This window comes from Narcine bancroftii, chromosome 10, assembly GCF_036971445.1.
Source record: "Narcine bancroftii isolate sNarBan1 chromosome 10, sNarBan1.hap1, whole genome shotgun sequence".
NCBI lineage: Eukaryota > Metazoa > Chordata > Chondrichthyes > Torpediniformes > Narcinidae > Narcine > Narcine bancroftii.
Genome location: NC_091478.1, coordinates 103,089,040 through 103,101,914, shown reverse-complemented (window position 1 = coordinate 103,101,914; position 12,875 = coordinate 103,089,040). Strand labels below are relative to the sequence as shown.

General features: G+C 45.8%; 2 protein-coding genes across 2 annotated transcripts in view; one reads left to right on the top strand and one right to left on the bottom strand.

The window, feature by feature from the left end:
• The window catches only part of LOC138745052 (meckelin-like), a 91,979-nt gene extending 90,748 nt beyond the window's left edge, over positions 1-1,231 (bottom strand). The window contains exon 1 of the mRNA XM_069902127.1: positions 894-1,231. Coding sequence (XP_069758228.1) covers positions 894-1,065 — 172 coding nt within the window. The 5' untranslated portion in view covers positions 1,066-1,231. The remainder of the gene's footprint in view (positions 1-893) is intronic.
• Positions 1,064-3,051, top strand: LOC138743852 (ribosome-binding protein 1-like). The gene is made up of 2 exons (XM_069899452.1): positions 1,064-2,383; positions 2,974-3,051. The coding sequence occupies exons 1-2, from the start codon at positions 1,064-1,066 to the stop codon at positions 3,049-3,051; spliced, it is 1,398 nt and encodes a 465-aa protein (XP_069755553.1).
• Positions 3,052-12,875: the final 9,824 nt, after the last annotated feature.

Genomic DNA, 12,875 nt, shown 5'->3' with positions numbered 1-12,875 from the left:
TTCGGCCCGTCGAGCCAGCACCGTCATTTTACAGATCATGGCTGATCACTACCATCCCAGGAATAGGCCTTTAAAGTGGCAAGTGTGAAAGGAAAATCTGTTCAACGCTGGCATCTCACACCAGGGATTGCTGCCCTTGACCCCTAGTACAAAGCGTTGACATCAGGCAAGTGTGAAACGGGCAATTGCATTGCAGGCACTTCGATTCAAGGTAGAACAGACAAACACTGGGGCGGGGGGATAAACCCTTATGAGACTGGTGAACGGTATCTCAGTGAGTAAACTCTCTTCTGTTATTTGCCCCTCTCACACTTGCACCCCAGTCAATTGGCCGTTCAGTGTCCCAGGATAGGAAAGGGGGTTTGGCCTTTCACACTGGAGCACCCCTAGCCGGGACACTTTTACTCTTCCAAGGGTGTATCCCCGGACTTTGGTCTGTTCTGCCTTCAGTTGGAAGTGCCTGCAATGCCATTGCCCGTCTCACACTTGCCTGATCTCAACGCTGGAGTCTGCAGATGCGGGGGATTGTGCTGGGGGTCCGGCGGGCAATGTCTGGAGTGAGGGGCGTTGAGCAGATTTTGCTTTCACACTTGCTGCTTCAAAGGCCGATTGGCGTTTGATTCCTGGGGTCCCAGGCAAGTGTGAAAGGGGCTTTCGTTATTTCAGAAGCCACACAGAGACATGAGGGCGACCACTGGGCACAAGGGGCCAGCTTGGGTCCGGCTTCAGCTCGCAGTCTGGTCCAGCGGATCATGGCTCCGTCAAGGTCCGAGCTGAGCCGACCCGCTCTCTCCGTTCGGGGCTGCACAGGACCCCGCCACCGCGCATCCCCCCTCCCCTGAAGGGAGTGCGGGGACAGGGAGGAGCCCCGGCAGCTCCGGCCGGCTTCTTACCGTCAGCGCTCCGCCGGCGGGCCGCGCCGCACGGCCAACACTGCAGGGCGGACGCATCGTAGAAGTGGTCGCCGGGGCACGACTGCGGCTCGGCGAAGGGCAGCGAGGTGTCGGCGCCCTGTCCCACGGACAGCCGGGCCAGGGCGAACAGCGCGGCGGCCGCCGCCAGCATGTTGCAGAGTCCGCGGGACCCGATCCGTGTATCAGCCGTCTCCTGGGGCAGCGTCAACACGCACCGGCCCACAGGCTCGGCCCCTTCTCCGCCCCTGCAGGCGGGTCCGGAGGGAAGCCCTTCCAACGGGGATCCCTCCAACGGGGCACCCTCCAACGGGCACCCCTCCAACGGGGATCCCTCCAACGGGGCACCCCTCAAACGGGGATCCCTCCAACGGGGATCCCTCAAACGGGACACCCTCCAACGGGCACCCCTCCAACAGGGCACCCTCCAACGGGGCACTCTCCAACGGGGCACCCCTCCAACGGGGCACCCTCCAACGGGCACCCCTCCAACGGGGATCCCTCCAACGGGGCACCTCTCCAACGGGGCACCCCTCCAACGGGGCACCCTCCAACGGGCACCCCTCAAACGGGGCACCCTCCAACGGGCACCCCTCCAACGGGGATCCCTCCAACGGGGCACCCTCCAACGGGCACCCCTCCAACGGGGCACCCCTCCAACGGGGCACTCTCCAACGGGGCACCCCTCCAACGGGGCACCCTCCAACGGGCACCCCTCCAACGGGGATCCCTCCAACGGGGCACCCCTCAAACGGGGATCCCTCCAACGGGGATCCCTCAAACGGGACACCCTCCAACGGGCACCCCTCCAACAGGGCACCCTCCAACAGGGCACTCTCCAACGGGGCACCCCTCCAACGGGGCACCCTCCAACGGGCACCCCTCCAACGGGGATCCCTCCAACGGGGCACCCCTCCAACGGGGCACCCTCCAACGGGGCACCCTCCAACGGGGCACCCCTCAAACGGGGCACTCTCCAACGGGGCACCCCTCCAACGGGGCACCCTCCAACGGGGCACCCCTCAAACGGGGCACCCTCCAACGGGGCACCCTCCAACGGGGCACCCTCCAACGGGGCACTCTCCAACGGGGCACCCTCCAACGGGGCACCCCTCCAACGGGGCACCCTCCAATGGGCACCCTCCAATGGGCACCCCTCCAACGGGGCACCCTCCAACGGGGATCCCTCCAAACGGGGCACCCTCCAACGTGGCACCCCTCCAACGGGCACCCCTCCAACAGGGCACCCTCCAACGGGGCACCCCTCCAACGGGGCACCCTCCAACGGGGCACCCTCCAACGGGCACCCCTCAAACGGGACACCCTCCAACGGGCACCCCTCCAACAGGGCACCCCTCCAACGGGGCACTCTCCAACGGGGCACTCTCCATCGGGGCACCCCTCCAACGGGTCACCCTCCAAAGGGGCACCCCTCCAACGGGGCACCCTCCAACAGGGATCCCTCCAACAAGGCAAGGCTTTTAAAAAATTCTTTTCACGTTCTCTCAGTCCAACAATAATCTTTCCTTGTGAAAAAGATTGTTTTAATTAAGACAGGGCTTCAATTACTTAAAACACTGTGGCTGCTGGAATCCAGAGCAAGAAAGGGTGGAGTTTATTTGTCCAACATTAGGGAGAAGGGTTCTTCTAACGTTCATACAGTCGTGTTAAGAGCGCCTTTACAGAGCAGAAGTGGCAAAGTTATTTCCTATGGTAGGAGAGTCCAATGCAAGAGGACCAAAGTGCACCAATTAAAACAAGATGCGGAGGTATTTCTTTAGACAGAGAGTGGTGAACCTTTGGAATTTGCTGCCACATGCAGAGATTGTCAGGTATCTGAATTGTCAGGATATCTAAGGTTATGGGGAGAAAGCAGGGGGGTGAGGTGGGACTGTGGGAAAATGGATCAGCTCATGTTGGACTGGATGGGCCAATTGACCAACCTACTCCTCTATCTTATGGTATGGAGTTACAATGAAATGAATGTTCAAAGTAATGATAGGCCTATGATCCAGATGCAGGATCTTGACCCCAAATTTCAACCATGCTTTTGCCTCCACAGAAGCAGCCTGATCTGCTAAGTAGCCCTCAGCAGTTTATTTTTGCCTTCAAGTTAGCACAATCCTGCTACAGCATGTGATCAGGACGGGGGTTCAAATCCTCCGCTGTCTGTAAGGAATTTATATGATTTCCCTGTGTCTGCGTGGATTTTCTCCAGGGGCTCTGGTTTCCTCCCACGGTTCAAAATGTATCGGGTGTTGTAGGTTCATTGCGTGTCACAGGCTCCTGGGCCAAAATGGCTCTTATCTTGCTGTATATCTAAATTTTAATTTTTAGGAAAAAAATGATGAAGGTCTGCCCTATCCCACACCTTCTGCCCTGTGGCTTTCTCACCTCTGCATTTGGCTAAATGGGCCTTGTGGTAAATTTACAGGGCAAGGAAGCAGAAACCTTTGAACTGGAGACATTGGTTCGATTCCATTCAAACCACCTGGAGAATTTAAATTCAAGACAAATAACCATCCTTAAAACAGAAAAGACCAGTGTTAATGAGAAACTGGAGGAACATAGCAGATCATATGAGAAGTATGAGCAAAGCCAGGCCATTTGGCCCATCAAGCTCCTCCCATTCAATCAGTTGGCCATTGATTCAACTCAATAATCCTTGGTTACCCTTCTACTCAATAAATCTGTCTGCTCCATCTTAAATATACATAATAAGACAGCCTCTTCGGCTTCCTTGAGCAGAGAATTCCACAGATCAGGCAGAATCCAGAGAGAACTGGGTTATTAGCATTTTGTGTTAGGACTAGATTGAATTCTGGTGCAGTGACCATGCTTTTTGAAAAAAAATTGGGTGACGAGTTCCTCTTCAAGGTTGGAAATTCACCTTCCCTCCCAGACCAATCAATGTGATTGACTATGAAATATCTTCTGAAATGACCGATAAACTACTGGATTCAGAGGCAAGAAGAAATGGACAATATATAAAGGAACTTGATATGTCCTTGGGGGTCAAATTATGCTTTTGTGTTGTTTTAACTGTATTTTTCTCTGTTCTCTGCACATTCAGTTCTAACACTAGATCTTGCACTCTTTATTTTAAAACCATACTGTGCACTTTTGTTTTATTATTGAATTACCTGCTGTATTAAGTATAGGCCAAATGCAGGCAAGTGTGACAGGCTCAAATGGACAACTTGATCGGTGTGGACAAAGTGGGACAAAGGTCCTGTTTCCATGCGCAGGATTGAAGTTGTTCTCAGTGACATCACTGCTACTAATACCCTCAGATGTTTTATGCTGTCCCAAGGGGGCAGGAAAGCCTCTGGTTTAACAAACCTTCTCTCACCCACACTAGAGTATCATTCCACAATTATTTTTGACCTCACCAAGGTCACCTGCCAAGCTCCTGCTGACAAGATTATTGTTTCAAGGAAAGATTGTTTGACAGCTACTAGACTGCAGCTGACCAAGACGCGTCATTTCACATTGTGTGCTCATCACGGCATCTTATAAACCCAATATTAATGGGTCTCAGAAAAAAAGGGTGGTGCTGACCAAAGAAAGCAGGGAGCAAAGACACAACGCTCCTCCACAAACCACCTTGTCCTCATGCGGACAGCTCCATTCAGGTTTTAAATAGCCTGTTAAAGGAGCAGAGCATGCTCTAAAATAAAATCCTGCAACCACAGAGGTCTGCACACAAGGTTGCGCCTGTGCTGGCAACTTCCTTGATGGGCTGCAGACTCCAGGGGTGCAGCGGACTGGCACAGGGCATCAGAAACGGGGAGAACAACAGGGAGATAACCCTACAGGTTGGTGACTACGGCATCAGACCAGCGAGGAGTAGCTAATGGACGCACACAGGTGCAGGTTGTTGGCCATGAGGGTCAAAGGATCCACACAGGCTGCGGGCCTTGGGAGACTGGATCCTGGGAACTAGGTATCGGAACCAGGATTCAAGAAGGGGCTGAGGGCAAGAAGGCACTGACAGCTTCCTGATCATATCTGGAGCTCAGGTTGCCCAAGGATAGATCAGGAGTCTGTCCGGCTACAGACACTGCGGGAGCGCTGAAGGTGAATCCATTGACATTCAGTGTCTCTGAAGGGATTCTCGTTTGCTTCTCTTTCTCTTACTGTTAAGAGGTGGCAAGCAATATTAATGTCATCACTTTGTCTGCCTTACTGATGACTAAAGGAAATTTTATATATTACATTTTTTGTTTTATTACATGACAATAAAATAATCTTGAATGGGTATAAAAGTTGGAGCAGCTGGGCATGTGGGCACTGGAGTTTCGAAGAGTGAAAGTAGTTTTCCATGAGACTCAAAGAGTCTTGGGTGTTTGGGTCTGGAGAAGTTTCCTGTTGTGAAGAATTTAGAACTAGGATCCATAGTTCAAAGAAAACGAGTTTGTCTGTTTCAGATAGAGATGAGACAATATTTATTTTTCTCAGAGTGCCTTTGGAAATCTCTTCCACAAGGTCTTGAGACATGATTAAGACAGAGGTTGACAAGGAAATGCGGAAATTCAAGAAATTGCAGATGTTGGAATCTAGAGCAAAAAATAAATAACTGCTGGAAGAACTCAGTGGATCAGGCAGCATCTGTGAATAGAAATGGTCTGCCAATATTTTGGGTCAGGACCCTTGATATAAAGAGAAACTAAAGTCTTGACACAGGGTCCCGACTGTGAGAGATGAGAAAAACTGACATTGCAATATGAACATGAAGAAATGAAGAAAATAAAATTGATACATAAGTAAATGAATGAAGCCAGTGCAAACAACATGAGACATGGATATTAGAAGGCAGGAAGCTGACACTGTCTGAGTAAGATAAGAATCTCCTACAGCAAGCAGCAAGTTCACTGAATGAAGGAGAGAAGGACAGACAATTGAGGATAGAAGTAGAGTTAGTCTGAATGAGATAAGGGTCGCCAAGCCCCAGATAGAATTAGCAAGGCTTGCATAAATAATTAGACGACCTTAGACAGTTTTAGCAAGTTATACATATATAATTAGTAAGCCATACAACAGATTTTTCAAGTATGCATATTTAACTAGTAAACCCTAGACAAGATTAAGGAACCCTGCAGATGAAGGGACTGCAGCCCTGAGAGTCGGGAAGGTGTGAATGGGGACAAGGGCTAGGATGTGAATAAGGACAATGAGAATAATGGCATAAGAAGACACCGACAGGATACCCCCTGGTCCTCCAAGTATACTGAAACTGCACATAGGCAGGAAGGATTGCCTCTGCCAAACCCATCCAGGGGGCAGAAGAATGTAAGGGGGAGGGTATTCTGATACTGAAATTGACTGTATAAAAGTTGGGTGAGCCCCAGTGTATGTGTGTATTCCCAGGGTAAGGGGAAGCACCCAACTTTGCATTGTTGATGTAATAAATGTTCTTTGTTCTCAATATTTGTCTCGAGCAATTTCTTTAAAGGTACTTCTATTTCTAACACGACCCAAAATGTTAATGGACCATTTCTCTCTGTGGATGCTGTCCGACCCTCAGAGTCCATCCAGCTTTTCTTTGTTCATTGCTCAAAGAACCCAACAGGTCAGGTAGTGTGTGGAAGGAAATGGACAGTCAACATTTCGAGTCTAAGCTCTGCTCCAATCCTGAGGCCAGGTATCGACTTCAAACATCAACTGATCATTTCCCTCTGCATAATTATAATGCCAGTTGAGTTTATTGTCATACACGTAAGTATAACATTCTCACTTGCTGCACCCAAACAGATACTCTCTGTAAAAATAAAAAAGTTAATTGTATGCATTAAATTACCCAAGAGTGGAAAGAGGTAATGAATATAAAAGAAATATAATAAATATTCACAGTTATAGTTTGTGCAATAAAAATGAGGCTTTTCAATAGTGCTGACAGGTTTTTTTGTGGTGCTGGAGTAGTTTATGATTAGGGTGATAAGGGGGCATTCACGAACCTGATATTTGTCAGAAAGAAATTGTTCTTGTTCTAGAGGTGCTGAACTTCAGGCCTCTGCATGATGGTTGGAGTGAAAAGAGGTTGGGAGTCCTTTATAATGCTGACTGCCCTTCTTGAATTCAGGCCTTACACTGATTTCTTCACTGGATAGGAGGAATCTGCTGAGTTTTGTTCTTAGTCAGGCTGTTCACCCAGTGTCCCCATTGCTTGGCACTTCCACTGTGATGGCACTCCCACAGCTTCTTTGCAACCTGTAGGTGTGAAGATCATCCTGCCCACGTTTATTTATCCTCAGAGAGAAATAGGCTAATGGGTGGCACAGTAGGGCTAGCATGAAGCTGTTACAGTGCCAGCAACCAGGACCGGGGTTCGAATCCCACGCTGTCTGTAAGAAATTGAAACGTTCTCCCCATGTCACACCTTTCTGAATCATGTAAAAGGACAGAAAAGCGGGAGGAACTCAGCAGGTCTCACAGAAGGTAAAGAGGTATTACTGGCATTTCGGGCCTGAACCCTTCCTCAAGGTATGCAAGGCCTGCCGAGTTTCTCCAGCTGCTGGGTTTTTTTCTGAAATCATAGCATCTGCATTCTTTTTTGAATCATGTTCAGCATCTGAGGTTGGATGCAAATCGTGCAGCTCACATAAATGGCAGCCAACTGATACTGTGTGTGAAAGAGATGAAAAGAAATAGAGACAGTTATCGTTTTCAGACAGCAATGTCAGGAAAATCACAGATTACATAATTACTGCCCGTGCGGTCACTCACACTAGGCGCCTTTTTAGACTGCGAGTACCTGAGTGCAACAGTCCCAGTGGTTGGACAGACAGTGGAGCGGGTGACCGTCAACAAATTTTTCCAGTATGATTTACACTGCAGGCTTTCTCCCAAAAGTTGTAGGGGTCCTGTAGGATACATCAGTGCACAAACTGACTCAACATTCCTGTACATTCCTTTTCAGACTGTCTGTGTAGCAGAAAAATTTCTTGATCGTGCCTGCAGTCTAAAAACCATAAAAGAGAAAAATAGAGAGGGGAGAAAGAGAGAGGGGGAGAGAATGGGGAGAGAGAAAGAAAATATAGTGAATGCTGAATAGAACAATTCTTCAATGGTGAATTGCCCTGTTACAAATCATCCTGATAGTTGATTGGATGACAGTTGGTGCTGTGCATTAATCTAGTTTTCCCAAGGAAGCTGATTATTGTGAATCTTTTAAATTTAAGGCAAAAATATTCAACTTGGAACTGAAATATACAAGTTAGAGGAAAATACTTGATCTAGGTTAAAAGCAAGAGCACAAAATAATGCTGACAAGAACATCTCAATAAATTATCTATTTCCATCGCTGTGAGGCTCTTAAATAAACATAAATCATTGAATGTTTATGTCAGGGAAACCCAGTCAGGTTTCTGTCAGTACCATGGAGTGCAATCTCATTGGTTCCATTTCCCACATTTTCTTCTTGGCTCTGTAATTTATTCTCTCAAGAGTTTGCCATTTTTTGTTTGAAGTCTCAGATCAGTTGTTTTCACTGCACTTGTGTGGTCAATCAGTTTGTGTGTAAAAAAAAGCTGCTCCTCACATTCCATTAAAGACAATTTGTGATAATATGCTTTGAATAAGTTCTTGGGAATCACTATCTCAGACGATCTTTCCTGGACCCAACTCATTAATGGCATCATGAAGAAAGCACATCAGCTCCTCTACTTCCTCAGGAGTTTGGGGAGGTTTGGAATGGCATCGGAAACCCTGGCAAATTTCCACAGAGGTGTGGCGGAAAATGTGCTGACCAGCTGCATCACAATCTAGTATGGGGACACAAATGCCTCTGGACAGAAAGCCTTGCAAAACATAGTGGACACAGCCCAGGACATCACAGACGAAACCCTTCTCACCTCAAGAATATCTGCAAGGGAAGCTTGACGTGATGGAGTAGTGGCCAGACGGTGAACTCCAGCCCTCTCCAGAAAAGTCGAGAAAAACAAGAGAAAACACAAAGGCACAGAAATAAAAGTTACAGAAAAGTGAGTATAAAGGTGGAAAGAAGATGGCGACAAAAAAAGAAAAATCGAAAGCAACGGCAAGAAGAGAGGAAGAGAAGACAAAGGAGGAAAAAGGTGAAGGCCTTACCTGTCCGAAGAGGCCCGCTGCGGAGAGAGAAACCCGCTCCCTCAGGTCGGTAAATAATGGACTACAAAAATGGCTCGCTGAGCCGAGTAAAAGTGCGCAACCGCGCATGCGCGATACTTCGCGCGTGCGCGATGCGAATGAAAAAAAACACACCGACGGGCGGGGGGACCAGCTGGGGAGTCGATCTCCACAGCCGGCAACGACAGCTGCAGAACACCCAGCCAGAAGAGACCACAGAAGACAATAGAAACAAGAAAGAAGAGGAGGAAAGGGCAACAAAGAAACAACAGATGGTCAACCCAGAGGAAGAAGAAGAGGAAGAGTATGGTGAAATAGAAGAAGAAAAGATAGGCAAGGTAAAGGATATACTTGCTCTTATTAAAGGATACATGGAGTCATTTAAAGAATGGCAAACACAGGAATTTAAGGATTTAAGAAAAAGAATAAACAACACAGAAGAGAAAATAAATAAAATGGAGATGACCTTAACAGAAATGGGAAAAAAAATGGACAAGATGGAAGAGCGGGCAGTAGCAGCAGAAATGGAGGTAGAAGACTTAAAAAAGAAATTGGAGAAATCTAATAAAAAAACTAAAGAGACACAAGAACTACTAGCTCAAAAAATAGATACAATGGAAAACCATAACAGAAGAAATAACATAAAGATAGTGGGCCTTAAGGAAGATGAAGAAGGCAAGAATATGAGGGAGTTTATAAAAGAGTGGATCCCTAAGACCCTAGGATGTCCAGAACTACAGCATGAAATGGAAATAGAAAGGGCACATAGAGTATTGGCCTCTAAACCACAACCACAACAAAAACCAAGATCTATTGTAGTAAAATTCCTAAGATATACTACAAGAGAAAAGGTACTGGAGAAGACAATGGAAAAAGTAAGAGAGGGCAACAAACCACTGGAGTATAAAGGGCAAAAAATCTTCATTTATCCAGATATAAGTTTTGAACTCCTAAAGAAGAGAAAAGAGTTCAATACAGCAAAGGCGATTTTATGGAAGAAAGGGTATAAATTTATACTAAAGCATCCAGCGGTATTGAAAATATTTATTCCAGGACAACAAAACAGACTATTCTCGGATCCAGAAGAAGCACGAAAATTTGCAGAACAATTACAAAAATAGACTGAGGGAGGAAGACGGGTAATGAGAGTTAAAATGATCACGATTGATATGTATGTGGGTAAAGACAAAAATAGACTGAGGGATGAAGACGGGTAATGAGAGTAAAAATGATCACGATTGATATGTATGCGGGTAAAGAGGTATAAGAGTGAATAGAGACAATGAGCATACATGAATATATCTGTACTTAGAGGAAAATATAGATAGTATAGACAAGAATTAATAAGGGAAGGTAATGGAATAGAGAGAATAAGGAGGGAATTAAAAGAGTGACCTTTGTGACATATGAAAAGTGAAATCTTTTCTGGGGGAGGTGGGGTGGGGGGAAATAGCGGTCACTGCAAAATCAGTTGATGCTTGCGAGTGGATTCGCAAATCCAAATGGAGAGGGGAGATGTGGTTGTCCGACAAGGGATAAAGGACAACTCAGGAGGGGAAGGGGAGATTGGGGATAAAGAAGATAGAAATAGGAGAATAAGGAAAATGTTAGATGTTGTAGGAATGTTGTCTTATAAAGAGTTGAAAATAAGAAAACAGAAATGGAAAAGGAGGAAAGGTAATGATGGAAAAACGGAAAGAGAAGATAAACAAAATATAAAAGGGCCTCGCTGAACTATATGTCTTTAAATATTAATGGAATACATAACCAAATTAAAAGGAAGAAACTACCAAATTTAAATGAATAAATGTATTCCATTAGAAAAAATAATATATTGGTTAAGAAATAATATTGAAATATTCGAACAAGTATAGGAGCCTTACATTAAATACAATAGCGAAAACCTACCGGGGACAAACATTACCTAAGTTGATGGAAGGAGAAGGAAAGAAAAGAATGGACTCAGTAGAATTTCTGGTGTAATTTTGTTGAATGACAACATTGTCTGACTGGCTTAATGCAACCTAGATTGTATACCTAAAATGGATGAGAGGGGGGGGTGGGGGGGTGGTTTGGGAGGAAAGGGGGGGGGGGAGAAAAAGTCACTGTATATGTGTGAAAAAGAAATAGTGTATATCATGGCTAATGTGATTTATGGTGTGAAAAATAAAAAAATTAAAAAAAAAAGAATATCTGCAAGGAATGCTGCCATCAGAGAGAAGGAGCAATCGTTAAGAATCCACACCACCCACATGGTCTGTCCTTGCTGTTGCCATTAGGAAGGAGATGTAGGTGCCACAAAACTCATACCACCAGGTTCAGGAACTCCCCCTCCACCATCAGACTCCTCAATGACAAACTCAATCAGGGACTCATTTAAGGACTCTTATTTGTCCACTTTATTGATTTGTTTTCTCTTTGTATTGCACAGTTTGTTTACATTTCTTTATTTGTATACAGTGCATGTTGAGTATAGTTTTTTTTGCACAACCAATAAATGGTAATTTTGCCTTGCCTGCAGGAAAAAGAATCTCAGGGTATGTATTCTGACAATAGATCTAAAAAATCTGTAATCTATGTCCCCAGGTTCTTGAATTATCTATCTACATCAGTCACAGCCTTTTAAAACACTATGAAATCTCCTTTCAACATTGTCTGCTCTTCATTGAACATCTCACCCTTTCTGATGAATGTTCTCTTCAGTCAGATGCCAAGCTGCCAACTGAGTACCTGAGGCAACTTCTGCTTCCATTGGATGTGCACTGATCATTGTTGTCTTTGTTGGGAAGGAATCAAACTTTTCAAGTAACAGAATCCCAGGATCCTGACGGCCTATTTCATTTCTCTTAGAAGAAACTATACTCTGTAGCTGCATACGTGAAGGTTCCAGAAGCAGGGCAGACTTGTACCAGATGTTTACGATAGCTACACAGCACAGTACATGCCACTCAGCCCAATTCACCCATGCTGGCCAAGTAGGCATCTGGACTAGTGTCATTTTCTACCATTTTAAAACCATCAAGTTTCACAGAAACCATATTTGCATTTATATATCATTTTTAATCTAGTAAAATGTCCCAAGTTGTTTCATGGAGGCAAAGAAATAGGTCAGTAAATGGGCAGGAAAGTTAATCCCCTAAAGAGCTGACCCTGCCCTCACTGACAACTTTCTGATTGACTGTACTCAAACTGTGCAGCCAGCAAGGTCAGAACCCTCTATGTTAATGGCTGTAATCAGGTTCCAAGGATCAGGTTAGCATAGAATGTTATCAAAGGGAAAATATCTGTGTTTGTTTTAGACATTCTGCTGGTGATGCAGGGAGGCTGTGGGCAAAGTTTGCAACAATTGTAAGTATGCTGATCATCCAGATTACTGTGTGTAGTTAATAAACACGGCTCGCATTTCTAAAGGTGTTTATCTTCATTACTCATGAGTTGAGTATAATAAACTAAATCTGGCAAAGATGAACCAAACTCTGAGATGTTCATTTCTATGTAGGGCTGTTAAAAGCACAGTCTGTTAGACAGGGATTGTGAGTTGTTGTGAGATTACCAGTGACTTTACAGGTCCTTCAGCACAGCAAAAACATGTCATCGTGTGAAGGTTAATGAAATCTGAAACAGAACCACGAGGAGCTATTAGGACAGATTTCAACAAGATGCGGGGGTCACTGCGTGTCCTGCTGAGTTTCTACAGCCTAATTGTGTATTACGTATGAGGATTGAAAATGAAGAGAAAGGGGCCTACAACTTGGAGAGGCTTAGAAAGGAAACAGAGCTTAGGGGCTAAGCCGTTGAAAGCAGCGCCAGCATTGGTGAAACAATTAAAATTGGGGGTCTGCAAGATGCTAGAATTGG

Excerpts from the sequence above, each read along its gene's own strand:
- LOC138743852 (XM_069899452.1), top strand. The coding sequence starts at position 1,064 with ATGTTGCAGAGTCCGCGGGACCCGATCCGTGTATCAGCCGTCTCCTGG. Across the intron at positions 2,384-2,973 it reads ACAGGGATCCCTCCAACAAG|AAGCAGCCTGATCTGCTAAG; the intron begins GCAAGGCTTTTA and ends TTGCCTCCACAG.